The sequence below is a fragment of the Bufo bufo genome, chromosome 4, assembly GCF_905171765.1.
Source record: "Bufo bufo chromosome 4, aBufBuf1.1, whole genome shotgun sequence".
Taxonomy (NCBI): domain Eukaryota; kingdom Metazoa; phylum Chordata; class Amphibia; order Anura; family Bufonidae; genus Bufo; species Bufo bufo.
In genome coordinates this window covers 124,977,005-124,990,562 of record NC_053392.1, presented here as the reverse complement: position 1 = coordinate 124,990,562, position 13,558 = coordinate 124,977,005, and the positions used below count along the sequence as shown (strand labels likewise).

General features: G+C 44.3%; 1 protein-coding gene across 1 annotated transcript in view; it reads right to left on the bottom strand.

Moving 5' to 3' along the window:
• Positions 1–211: 211 nt before the first annotated feature.
• The window catches only part of PER2 (period circadian regulator 2), a 101,146-nt gene continuing 87,799 nt past the window's right edge, over positions 212–13,558 (bottom strand). Inside the window, 6 exon segments of the mRNA XM_040427839.1 lie at positions 212–675; positions 9,025–9,175; positions 10,707–10,896; positions 11,019–11,202; positions 11,307–12,136; positions 12,257–12,469. Coding sequence (XP_040283773.1) covers positions 577–675; positions 9,025–9,175; positions 10,707–10,896; positions 11,019–11,202; positions 11,307–12,136; positions 12,257–12,469 — 1,667 coding nt within the window. The 3' untranslated portion in view covers positions 212–576.

Sequence of the window (13,558 nt, the reverse complement as noted above, 5' to 3'; positions counted from 1 at the left end):
TTCGTGTGCATCCTGCACTTATCAATGGCCCAATTGTAGAAATACCTATTCTTGCCTGCAAAACAGACTAGAATAGGACATATTCTATAATTTGCGGCACAGCCGCACGGATGTGGCCAGCACATGGATGACATCCATGTGCTGTCCACATTTGTGGAACCATAGAAATGAATGGGTCCACATTTGATCTGAAAAAATTGTGGATCGGATGTGGAGTGAAAATACGGTTAGGTGCATGAGGCCTAAGGGAGAGCAGTAATCCAGTGTTACATCTGCGGACATTTTCATAAAATCCTGGACAGGCCAGCTATAAATAAATAACATAGTACAGTACATTGGTGTGCCAATGCCCACCAGTCAGAGTAAACATGGCACCAGCCAACAAAGAGTCACATTGTATGAGAGTCCTTCTAGCTGAAAAAAATGTAAGCGACCAAATGCCGCTATCCAGACGCGATGAGATGTAGTGACCACACAACTAGTGTTCCTCACAGGTTTGTAGTCGCTTTGAGTATACAGTAGTTCATTGGACGGCAGGAGGTCACCGCCAGGGAACCCTGTATCTTTATTGTCTTTTTAGTCACATGACTCCATGATTCCGCTAAGCTCCAGTTCATGGAGGGTGTCTGTATAGTCTTCACAAGCCGAGCTTCTGTCCTTACACAAAACGCAGCCCTGCAAGAAAATGTCAAGCAATGAGACTCGGACAATACAGAACATCAGCAATGAGGCAGATTTTACACTCACAAGACCCCAACATGAAATAAAAAAGGCATCATCAGGGAGATTTATCAAAACTGGTGCACAGACAAAGCGGAGGAGATGCCCACAGGAACTGATCAGATTCCACTTCTCTACACTTTTCAAAAAGTTAGAAGCAACCAATTTTCGCTGGCGTCAGTTCAGATATATATATTCCAAATGTTTCTTGAAAGTGGACATGGGCAAGAATCTGAAGTTATCAAACTCCACGTACAGTCAGGTCCATAAATATTGGGACATCGACGCAATTCTAACATTTTTGGCTCTATACACCACCACAATGGATTTGAAATGAAACGAACAAGATGTGCTTTAACTGCAGACTGTTGAAGAAGGGGCCAGGAAAAGACCCCGAAACGCGTCTGGTTGTTCTAAGACCCGCACATCAGCTGATAGACTGCTGACAAAAGCAGCAGGATGAATTCTGAAGTGTTTCGGGCAATATTATCTGCTCATATTCAGCCAAATGCTTCAGAACTCATTGGACGGCACTTCACAGTGCAGATGGACAATGACCCAAAGCATACTGCAAAAGCAACCAAAGAGTTTAAGGGAAAGAAGTGGAATGCTATGCAATGGTCAAGTCAATCACCTGACCTGAATCCGATTGAGCATGCATTTCACTTGCTGAAGACAAAACTGAAGGGAAAATGCCCCAAGAACAAGCAGGAACTGAAGACAGTTGCAGTAGAGGCCTGGCAGAGCATCACCAAGCATGAAACCCAGCGTCTGGTGATGTCTATGCGTTCCAGACTTCAGGCTGTAATTGACTGCAAAGGATTTGCAACCAAGTATTAAAAAGTGAAAGTTTGATTTATGATTATTATTCTGTCCCATTACTTTTGGTCCCTTAACAAGTGGGAGGCACATATGCAAACTGTTGTAATTCCTACACCGTTCATCTGATTTGGATGTAAATACCCTCAAATTAAAGCTGACAGTCTGCAGTTAAAGCACATCTTGTTCGTTTCATTTCAAATCCATTGTGGTGGTGTATAGAGCCAAAAATGTTAGAATTGTGTCGATGTCCCAATATTTATGGACCTGACTCCACCAGGGATGCAATTGTTTTACCTCTGAAGTCATAGGCCATCACTTCAATGGGTTGTCTGAGGTTTTTATACTTACCGTACCTAGATCTCTCTGCCCCAGTGCTCCTCTCTTCCACACCTGGTGACTTGCCTGTATACTACACGTGAATGCTGCAGCCAATCACAAGCCTCAGCAGTCTCATGCTGTATACCACTAAGCCAGTAGAAGGCTTATCTTCCTTATTGTAACACAGCCTAACCCATTTAAAATGCAGCTATTGCCAGGACTGGAGCCGCCTACTCCACTGTTACCTAATTGGTTGGCATGGACAGTTTCCAGATCACTCCTGCTGCCTGCTGGTACTATTAGGTCCAGGAAATGAAGCCCTGAACCTTGAATTTTTATCGCAAGGGAAAAAAAGTCCCTGCGGAAAGGATCACATAGGCAAGACTGCGGTGGGCACCGCCACTCCAGGCTTAAAGGGGTATTCCGGTAGATACAAGTTATCCCCGATCCACAGGGGCGGCACCCCCAATCTCATGATCGGTGGGGGTCCCAGAGGTAGGACCCCCATCGATATGCTGGTTATCCCCTATATACTGTGGATAGGAGATAACTTATACTTACCGTAATACCCCTTTAAAGGGGTTATTCCCTGCAGCGAGGATCCCATAGGCAAGACTGCAGTAGGCACCTCCACATCAGGCTTAAAGGGGTTATCTGATATTTTTTGTTTTATCTCATCTTGTTCACAGTGGCAAGTCTTACAATAATTGCATTATGGTGAATATTTTTTTTTTATTTTTTTTTACAGGGCAAGCACTGCACTCCCCAGTCTAATCACGACGCAGGCACTGCAGGGATCACGTGCCGTACATACAGCATGTGATCCTAGTTTAGTTTCAACCCACAATGTACAGGGATTGCGTCTGCGAAGTCAGGCAGTCTCAGATGCTGTGAGCCGTCTGTAACAGAGGCTGGCTGACTGCGCAGGCGCAACCCACGGACACTGTGGGTTGAAACCAGGCAAGGGTCACATGCCTTATGCAGGGCACGGGATCCCAGAAGTGCCCGTTCTAGAATTAGACCGGGGAGCGCAGCACTCGACTGGTAAAGTAAAAAAAATTATCATAATGCATCTCTTGTAAGGCTTGCCAATGTGGACGAGACAAGATAACAAACAAAAAAAAAAAAAAAAAAAAAAAGAAATAACCGAATAACCCCTTAATCTGTCACCATAATCTTGGACTATTACCTGCTGTAATATTTGAGTAGTCAGAACTCTTTTAATGCAATTGCTGGAATTGTGAGTGATCCAATCATAACTTGTCACCTGCAGATTACAGGCTCCTGTTTACCACCACAAGGGGGAATTTTCCAGTATCAGTATACCCTGCAGATTATTACCCGATCACTTGTGTGTTAGGGTATTATGGAATTACTATTTAAGCAAGCTTCATACAGTTTAGCCTGATTCAAATATATTTGCAGTAGGCAATGCACGTGCCTGGTCTAATCCCTTTGTGTACTAGTTACAGGACGCTACCGACAAAAACATCCGCCACCTGCTGCAACCACGTTTATAGCCCATACATTCAAGACCTTTAAACCCTCTCTGATCTAAATGTGGGCAGTAGTGTTCTCAGGTCAGGCAAAGCGTGTCCTAAAACTCTACAGTTCCAGACAGATTCAGCTATTTCCAGGGCAGACTTATCCTGGAGCCAATTATAGCATCTGCTGAGGGCAATCAGATTAGTGAATTATCTGGCAGAACTTTGTGATAGTCCTGCTGTAGTCAGGCACCTGCCAAGGTTCACATCTTAATATTTGTAAAAGAGTGTCACTGCTCAATCATTGAAATAATTTCCAGGCATCAGCACAGTCTCTGCAGAGACCTTACATATATGGATGCCCCTTTGTGTAGAGGGATCTATACCAGCCTAGCTGTTATTTCGGACACTATGCCTGGTTTAATAGGGTTGATCCAGCTGACATGTGCCCTTTAAAGAGCAGCTAAGGGAATAACCGACAGTCCCCCACCCCCCCCTCCATTTTTTTTTAAATTTAAGGACTGTGCACCTTCGGGGGCAATTGTGTACTGCATTGTACTAATTATGAGCTAAAAATCATTTTTTCTATTGGTTTTTACTGAAAAATGATGAGCCACTTTCCCTGCACAGTTTTGAGTTTATCTACTAGCAGGATCTGTATTTTCTCTCTGCTTGTCGGGCAGGGAGCTAACGGCTCCTTATCTGTGATCTCTGACATTATAAATACTCATAGATCATTTCTTATCTTATGGATAAGAATGTGGCTTAAATAAGTTTTTATGACCCCCTCATAAATTAGAGATAAGGGTTATTCGATGACCGGCACAAAGTGAAAGTACCATTCACACAGCTAGAAAACAGTTAGGCCCCTTGCAGACGAGTGTTTGTCACGCTGCGAGTCCACAGCGCAGCTCCCAGCCTGACCTCCCAGCACTGACAGGGTCACCTAGCATTATATTGATTTATGAGGCTATGTAACCCTTACAGTTCTGGAATGTATTGGATAACACTGGCAGCAGTATGTCATGGTCATCTAATACGTCCGCAATTTCGTTCTGAATTTTGCGGAACGGAATTGCGAACCTATTCATTCCTATGGGAATCCGCACTTCCGTTCCGCAAAAAAATAGAACATGTCCTATTCTTGTCCGCAATTGCGGACAAGAACAGGCAAATTCTATTAGTGCCGGTAATGTGCGGTCCTCAAAATGCGGAACGCACATTGCCGATTTCCGTGTTTTGCGGATCCGCGGGTCCGTGTATCCGCAAAACACGTTGCGGACGTGTGAATGGAGCATAAGGGTTACATAGCATCATTAATCAATATAATGCTATGTGACCCCGTCAGTGCTGGGCGGTTAGGCTGGGAGCTGTGCTGCGGACTTGCAGTGTGACAAACGCTCGTCTACAAGGTGCCTTAATCCTTTGTGACAGAATGGCTCAACATTTTTAATAAAGACCAATTGAAAAAAAATAATTTTTAGCTCAAAATTAGTATAATGCAACTCGTCCTCATTCTAAGACGGAATCCCCCATAAGCGGACATGTTTCCAGCACATGTGCAGCTAGTAATATAAACTGCCCAACCTTTTTAAGACTATTTACATGTAGTAGATTTGATTCAGAAATTTCTGTGACTGCCCTATTCACCTGAAATACATGCATATACTGCAGAAACAACTCCATTCAGATGCATGGACCATATATTTCAGTTCTCTGTATTGAATCTGCTTGTAAGCGAACATCTCCTTAATTGGCTGAATAAGAAGACATGAAAAAGCTCCAGAAGTAGATGAGTTACACCCAGGAGCCCTCAGAGTGCTGAGTCCTGTTGTTGCTGTGCTAGTTAAGAATATTCTCTAATAACTGGTTTAGCACCGGTGGTCTTACTGAAAGCAAATGATGTGACTATTTAAAACGGTATCCATGTTCTTTCCAAGTTATTATAGACCTTTAAGCTTAAAGGGAATCGGTCACCTGTTTTGAGCATATAAAACTGTTAACATAGCAATGTGCAATAAAGTACCTTCATTCCTGCATGTGTCCTCTTTCTTTTACTAAGCTTTTCATTCAGATGAAAAAGCGATTTTTCTGATATGCTAATTAAGCCTCAAGGTGCCCAGAGGGGCGTTTTTCCTCTCCTCTAGTGCCCAGTAACGCCCCCCTGCAGTGCCCAGCCCGCCTTTCTTCCAAGCCCAGCACGCCTCCTAAGAAATAAATGTACTCCTACATCCTTGCCGAACGGCACCGCCCCCTCCACTACGTCATTTAATTTATTCACTGCACCATCCTTGCTTCCTCCTCTCTTGGCCTCCGAAATCCCGCGCAGGCGCAGTATCGCTGAGTGCCTGCGCCTGTACGATACTCCGGCTCCTGAGGGCAACAGCCTCAATAGTGTCACAGGGCATGCACCGAGCCCAGTGACGTAATCAGAGAGCTGAGTATCGTACAGGCGCAGGCACTCAGCGATACTGCGCCTGCGCGGGATTTCAGAGGCCAAGAGAGGAGGACGCAAGGATGGTGGGGTGAATAAATTACATGACGTAGTGGAGGGGGCGGCGCCGTTCGGCAATGATGTAGGAGTACATTTATTTCTTAGGAGGCGTGCTGGGCTTGGAAGAAAGGCGGGCTGGGCACTGCAGGGGGGCGTTACTGGGCACTAGAGCAGAGTAATAACGCCCCTCTGGGCACCTTGAGACTTAATTAGCATATCAGAAAAATCACTTTTTCATATGAATGAAAAGTTGAATAAAAGAAAGAGGACACATGCTGGAATGAAGGTACTTTATTGCACATTGCTATGTTAACAGTTTTATATGGTCAAAATAGGTGACAGATTCCCTTTAACATCTATTGTCATAAAGTTATGTAAGGGATTATATCTAAGAGTATATGGCATGGCATACATGCAAGTATGAAGTTATGCATCTGGGTACTAATGTATGTATGAGGGGGAGTAACACTGGGATAGTCACTTGCAGAGAAGGATCAGTCTGTACTTGTAGATCATAGACTAAATAGCAGCACAATGTCAGTCAGCTGTCATACAGTTCTGATCAAAAGTTTAAGACCACTTGAAAAATGGCAAAAAAATCATATTTTACATTGTTGGATCTTAACAAGGTTCCAAGTAGAGCTTCAACATGCAACAAGAAGAAATGGGAGTGAGACAAAACATTTTTTGAGCATTCAATTAATTGAAAATAACTATTAAACTGAAACAGGCTGATTTGCAGCTGATCCAAATTTTAGGACCACATGCCTTTAAAAGGCCAAATCTGTGCAAAGATGTGGATTCATTGTCATTTTCTGTCAGGTAGTCACACGTTGTGATGGCAAAGGCAAAAAAAACTCTCCCTTTTTGAATGTGGTCGGGTTGTTGAACTGCATAAGCAGGGTCTCTTACAGCGCGCCATCACTGCTGAGGTGGGACGCAGTAAAACAGTAACTTGGAATTTCTTAAATGATCCTGAGGGTTATGGAACAAAAAAGTCAAGTGGAAGACCCAAAAAAATTTCATCAGCACTGAGCCGGAGGATCCAATTGGCTGTCCGTCAAGACACTGGACGATCCTCGATCCAAATTAAGGCCCTTACTGGTGCTGACTGCAGCCCCATAACCATCAGACGGCATCTGAGACTGAAGGGCTTCAAAAACAAAAAACGTCTTCAAAGACCTCGTCTCCTTGAACGCCACAGAACTGCTCGTTTGGACTTTGCAAGAGAGCACCAAACATGGGACATTCAAAGGTGGAAGAAAGTTTTATTCTCTGATGAGAAAAAATTTAACCTTGATGGTCCTGATGGTTTCCAACATTACTGGCATGACAAGCAGATCCCACCTGAGACGTTTTCTACGCGCCACAGTGGAGGGGGCGCCATAGTGGTCTGGGGTGCTTTTTACTTCAGTGGAACAATGGAGCTTCAGGAAGTGCAGGGGCGTCAAACGGCTGCTGGCTATGTCCAGATGTTGCAGAGAGCATTCCTCATGACTGAGGGCCCTCGTCTGTGTGGAAACGACTGGGTTTTTCAACAGGACAACGCTACAGTACACAATGCCCGCAGGACAAGGGACTTCTTCCAGGAGAATAACATCACTCTTTTGGCCCATCCTGCGTGTTCCCCTGATCTAAATCCAATTGAGAACCTTTGGGGATGGATGGCAAGGGAAGTTTACAAAAATGGACAACAGTTCCAGACAGTAGATGGCCTTCGTGCGGCCGTCTTCACCACTTGGAGAAATGTTCCCACTTACCTCATAAAAACGCTTGCATCAAGCATGCCGAAATGAATTTTTGAAGTGATAAACAATAACGGCGGAGCTACTCATTACTGAGTTCATGTTTGGAAGTTGGATTTATGTTTTGGGGGGGGGGGGGGGGGGAGGGATAGTTTTTTTTTGGAGGTGTGGTCCTAAACTTTTGATCAGCTGAAAAACAGCCTGTTTCAGTTTATTCGTTGTTTTCATTAAATTGAATGCTCAAAAAATGTTTTGTCTCACTCCCATTTCTTCTTGTTGCATGTTGAAGCTCTACTTGGAACCTTGTTAAGATCCAGCCATGCTAAATATGATTTTTTGCCATTTTTTAAGTGGTCTTAAACTTTTCATCAGGACTGTATATTATAAAACAAAAAACAAAACAAAAAAAAACAGAATTTTGATGCTTTGCATAGGATTAGTACACCCGTAGCTAGAATGTTTGGTTCAGTTCCGGGCACTGGTTTCTTAAAAGGATACCTGCAACTGTTTTTGTTCTGCCAAAACAGTCGGACTCCCTGGCAATGGTGGATCTGGTGCTGGAACAGCCAGCCAGATCTGGTTATCCCTCTGCTCTGAGTGACAGCTGTAGCGTCCAAGAGACCACTACAGCTGTCACTCGGAGCAGAGGGGAGGGGCTGTGCAGACAGCACTTCATTGTGAAGCTCCACCTCCACGGTACTTGCAGGAGTAGAATCTTGCGGACTACAACTTCATATTTCCCCCCGCCCGAGAAATCATCAAAGCAGAAAAAAATATGGGTCAGTGTGTGCACGGCTTAAAGGGTTTCTACAATCTGGACAATTCCTGTATTTTAGAAGCCATTCTGAACAACAAGCTGATCACTAGGTGTCCACCTGCAGCAACCAGCTGTTATTTGTGGAGGAAGTCTGGTGGTCAGTTTCCCTGCAGCACCAGAACAGGAGAAATTAAAGGGGTTGTCTCACTTTCCTTATCTCTTTGACCTGCTTACTGAGAAGGCCGCACATGCTCAGTTTCATCCTTCAACTGCCTCCTGAGCTGTGATGGGGAGAACGGAGACTCCCCTTCAACTTGATATAAATCTAGCAGAGCAATGAATGGGGAGATCTCTAGATCCATGTGAGGTCCAGGGCTGGTTCTGGCTTTGTTAGAAAGAGGTTGCCATTTACTATATGATGTCTGATTTTCATTTTTTACATTACTCATGGCATAATCCCTTTAACTTATTCTACATGATAAATGCCACTTGCTGAAGCGACACAACCGCTTTAAGCATTACACAGTTCTCGCTCATATCAATGTTCTGTCTGTGTAATACAGGACAGGTCCTCCACCGCAAGAAATGCTCCACACTAGACCAGCCCCACCACCACCATTTCCCTAAGAATTTTCTAACAGGATATCTGAACTGGATAACCCATTTACCAACTGTGTAACTCACTGTGGTCTCTATTGCCCATGGAAGGCCTCCTTTTTGTATCCATGGATGAATCTCTCCCAGCTCCTTCTTTTGGTCATTTGTAAAACGAGGCTGAAGCTTCTGCATAGATTTCAGTCTGTCACGATCCTCTTTCAGAACTGCATCGATGTCTCTATTATCGAGAAACCATCTGTATTAATAGAAACACCTGGACACATATAGAAGTGTACCCTCAAGTATTCCAACGGGATATATGTCACTTTTCTAACAACCTAGTTCTAGCAATTATGGTCTAGTTCACAAGTCAGTGTTTGGTCAACGTTTTCCATCAGTGATTGTGAGCCAAACCCAGATGTCTGTCAAACAAAGAACCAGTGCAAATCTTTCCATTATACCTTATATCTGTGTAGACTCCACTCATGGTTTTGTTCCACGGTCTCTGACCAAAACAATGACATGTGAACTAGGCCTAACAGATCATCCTGTGAATGATATAGGTAACTTATCACTCATGTTCAGTACCATTTAAAGGGGTCATCCGGGAATTATTTAAAATGGCTGCCAACAACCTGTCCTAGAATGGGAGTAGGACTGGTTGCCTCCACCTGTGGGCACTTGCCTATACTACATATTGGCGAGCTTTCATGGCAGGCTGCTCAGCCATAAATGCATATCATAGGCAGGACCTCATCATTAACATCTATTGTAGAGCAGTAAGTAAGGCCCCGAACTCTTACCAGTTCTGCAAGTGGAAGCAACCAGTCCAGCTCACACTCTAGGACAAGTTGCTGGCAGCCATTTTAAATCATTCACAGAGAACCCCTTTAAGGCATCAAAATTGATGAAGGCACTATACAGGTGATGGGGAGAGCTGTCCAATCTGGAGACTGCTAGAGTTGTCACTCCATGTAAAAGGAATGGGCTAGGAAGCGTTCAGGACAGAGAGCCAGGGAACTGCACATGATAGGACCACCTCCTGGCCACCTGTGATCATGGAGCCACGGGGATTAAAACTTGATTTCTCTGTCAGGCAACCTGCAAAACCATCACCTAAGGTATGATCCTACTGCTCCCCTTTTCACCTATATAGTGTTGTCAGCAGTTTTGAGGGGACAATACTTCTAACAGATCCACTTTAAGGTATATCAGTCTCAAATTGATTCTTGTTCCATGAAAATAGTAGCAACGCCCTAAATGCCCTCACTTTTCACAGCCAGATCATGTTTTCACAGTCTGCAACTTCATTGTACCGTCACTATGATTCATATGGGACCTTTGTATTGATTCTTCGCGGAGGTCTAGGAAGTTCATACTTTGCATTTCTTAATAGAAAAAAACCCTAAGAAGTTTCTCATAGGGAACTGCCAGACCTTCACCTGATACTTTAAGGCCAAGGAAACAGACACTGTATATTACATGACGTTATTAGTGCACACAATACTAATAAGGGTTAAATGAATGAACCTTCAATGACCATTATTGCACATCTGTGGTCAGCATATTATTCTAAAATGCTATAAGGCGTAGTCTGCTGACCAACTCCAACCCAATACCTACTTACCATACTGTATGACCCCACACTGCTACAGAGACTAAAAGGGGAGAGAATGAAGGGATGGTGGTCCTGGTTAGAGGAGCTGGCTGCACACTGGAACTTGTATAACTCTATTCTTATACATTTCTGGAAATTTACCCAATCTTACCGCAAAGGGATTTGGTATGTCATCATAATGTCTTCATCTGTATTGGCCATGAGAAGCCACATGGGATCTTGCAGGACATACTTCATAGCAGATGCACCACTTTCAGATGTTGACCCCTTTGCTTTTTGATTGTTCTCCAAGGAGTCAACACTTCCAAAATACTTGCTGCTGTGACTGGTCTTGCTGCTCCCTGCAAATAAAAAAAGGCTAATTAGATCATCATAATGAACAAACTAAAAATAAATACTGCATTAGTGCTTGAAAATGGCGTCCCTAAGGCAAACGATTTCCAGGCTACTGTAACCAACCTACCTGTTTGACTCCCAGATGTGCCATTTCCATTGGATCCTGAGGTCAGCGATTCTGAAACTGCAGATGAACCCGAGCATGTTCCAGAGCAAGCGTTTTCTTGGAGAAGGATATCCATCAAGTCACTGCCAGTAGACACAGCATCATTAGTGTGCTCATCGGAGGGGAAATCTGCCTGGGGAATCGGCTGAAGCATTGGAAAAAGAAAATGCAGGTTATAATTCCAAGAACTAGAAATGCAAAGCCAAATATGGATATGTATACAGTAATACACTGCAATATTATAACTACCATATCAGGGTCTTCACAGGGCTGAGGTATGAAAATACTGTTCACAGCACCTCCGACACCAGTGCCTCCCTCTGACCGATCAGCCTTTTGGGACTCTTCCAATTGCAACAAATTAAGCTGAAGGGGCGAGCTGCAGCGAGACTGGAATAGAGGGGGGGACTGAGGATCCCGTAGCGTGGATGAGCGAGAAACTCCTTCCTTCATCTTTGGTTCACTACGAGGGGCTTGATATGAGAAGGGCTGTATGGGGCTAGGGCTCTGCACGGTCTCAGGAACACAGCAGGGTTGAGGAACAGGGAAGTTATGCTGGGCAGGAGTGAATACAGGTTGGGGAACGGGGAAAGTGGGAGTTGCTGATGGAAATGTTGCCTGCGGAGTGTAAAACGGTTGAGGAACTGGAAATGGATGTGAGGGTGCTGCCCCAGGATAAACACTGGATGGCAGGTTAGGTGGGTACATATAATTAGGCAGCACAAAGGCCACCATGGGTGAAAGCAAAGGGGCATGGAAAGGCTGCATATTGGATGGAGTTCCATTAGGCATTGGGACACCATTATCATTTGGCACTGGGATTTGAGGAGAAGGAAAAACTGGCAAAGGATAAGCTGGCAATACTGGATAGGGTAGGGGAGGACAGCTAGCATGGGAGGTGTCAGACTGAGACCACGCTGTAGTATTTAGTCCTGGCAGAGGGCAGCGATGGGCCTGGGGTACACCAGAACTGCTACTATCCCATGATTCTGGCCGCACACGTTTCACTTTAGGCTTTCGAGTCTTCCCAGTTCTCTTTCCCGCAGCATCTGTAACTTGTGGAGCAGAAGGTCGCAGGGCTTTAAAGGAAAGAAAGCCTTTTAGGAAATATCCTTCAATTTCACATGGCAAAACATTCTCGCAAAAATCAAGTTACCAAACATGTATCCAGGAACCTTTATCTCGCCCAAAAGACTCACCTCCTGGTTTCTCATGCATGTAGGTGTTGCACCTAGTCTGGAAGGCACTTAACCTCTTCACATCCATGAAACCACTGAGAAAATCATTCTCCTCCTTCTGGGTATGCGCGACAAGAACTTCTTTGGTTAACCCAAGCGGTTTATAAGGCTCCTTTTCTGTGCTGCCTAGTGGAATTGGTGGGACATCCGAATGTGACTGCCCGTCCTCCAATTCTATCCAGATAGAAGAGCAGACAATAAGCCAGGGTATGTAACAGATTCAGTCTGGATTAAAAGCTGCTGAAGTCTGACAATTTTATATAAATTTCGTCTCATTTCCGCTTAGCCTGTGGTGTCCAACATCACTGTCTTCAAACCCTCCCGACCCCCAGTAGTAGAATACTGAGAATATGGTAAATGTAAACACCATTTTCCTTGGCTTACTTTCCCAATAAATAATGTTAACATATGCACCCAGCACACTTCTGCTTGTCCAGGTCCTCTTCAGGTGATCAATAATGGTGCACAAGCAACACATTGGAATATCTCAGGTACCAATATCCTTTGTTACAGTGGCATTTTTATTCCTATAGATCAAAGTGTGACTTAAAGGGGTTTACAACATGTTAGAGGATGTGTCTGACGGCTGGATGTCCCCCAGCTATCACAAGAATGGCGGACTCCAAGTCCCCATGTGAATGAAGCAGCATAGCACATGTGTGACCACCACTCCATTCAGGTCTATAGGACTACTGGAAAGAAAGCCAAGCTCTATCCCAGTGGTCAGATGTCAGCGATCAGTATCCTGTAGATATAAATGTTCTTTGCAGGAAAACCCCAATACATTCTAAATAAAACCTAAGTCACTCATGTTGCACCCTCCATCAGAAGACAGCCCCATGCAGTCTCCTACACGTATGTATCCATCAGGACTCTCTGCTCCAAACGTCTGCAGATTACTACTGGAGTAGCACAGTGAGGCTTCCTGATGGAAAAGGATGGCGCCTCAAGGCTTTGGATGGTCAGGTGTCTGCTGCTGGAGCTCAGGTCACTGCTAAATGGACTACTTTGAAAACATGAAGCTTACAGTAAGCAGAGCAGCCGATGATTCATTATTCATAATTGGAGGTAAAATTAAACCAAATTAATGAATGCAGGACCTGTAATTGGGTTTCTTTCATTACTGCACAACCCCCACCAGATGGGCCACTGCTGATCTCAAACAAGCAATGAATTAGGCTCCACGCACACAACCGTATTCGTTTAGCAGTCTGCAAATCATGGATCTGCAGAATACAGATGCGGTGTGTGTGTTGACTGAAT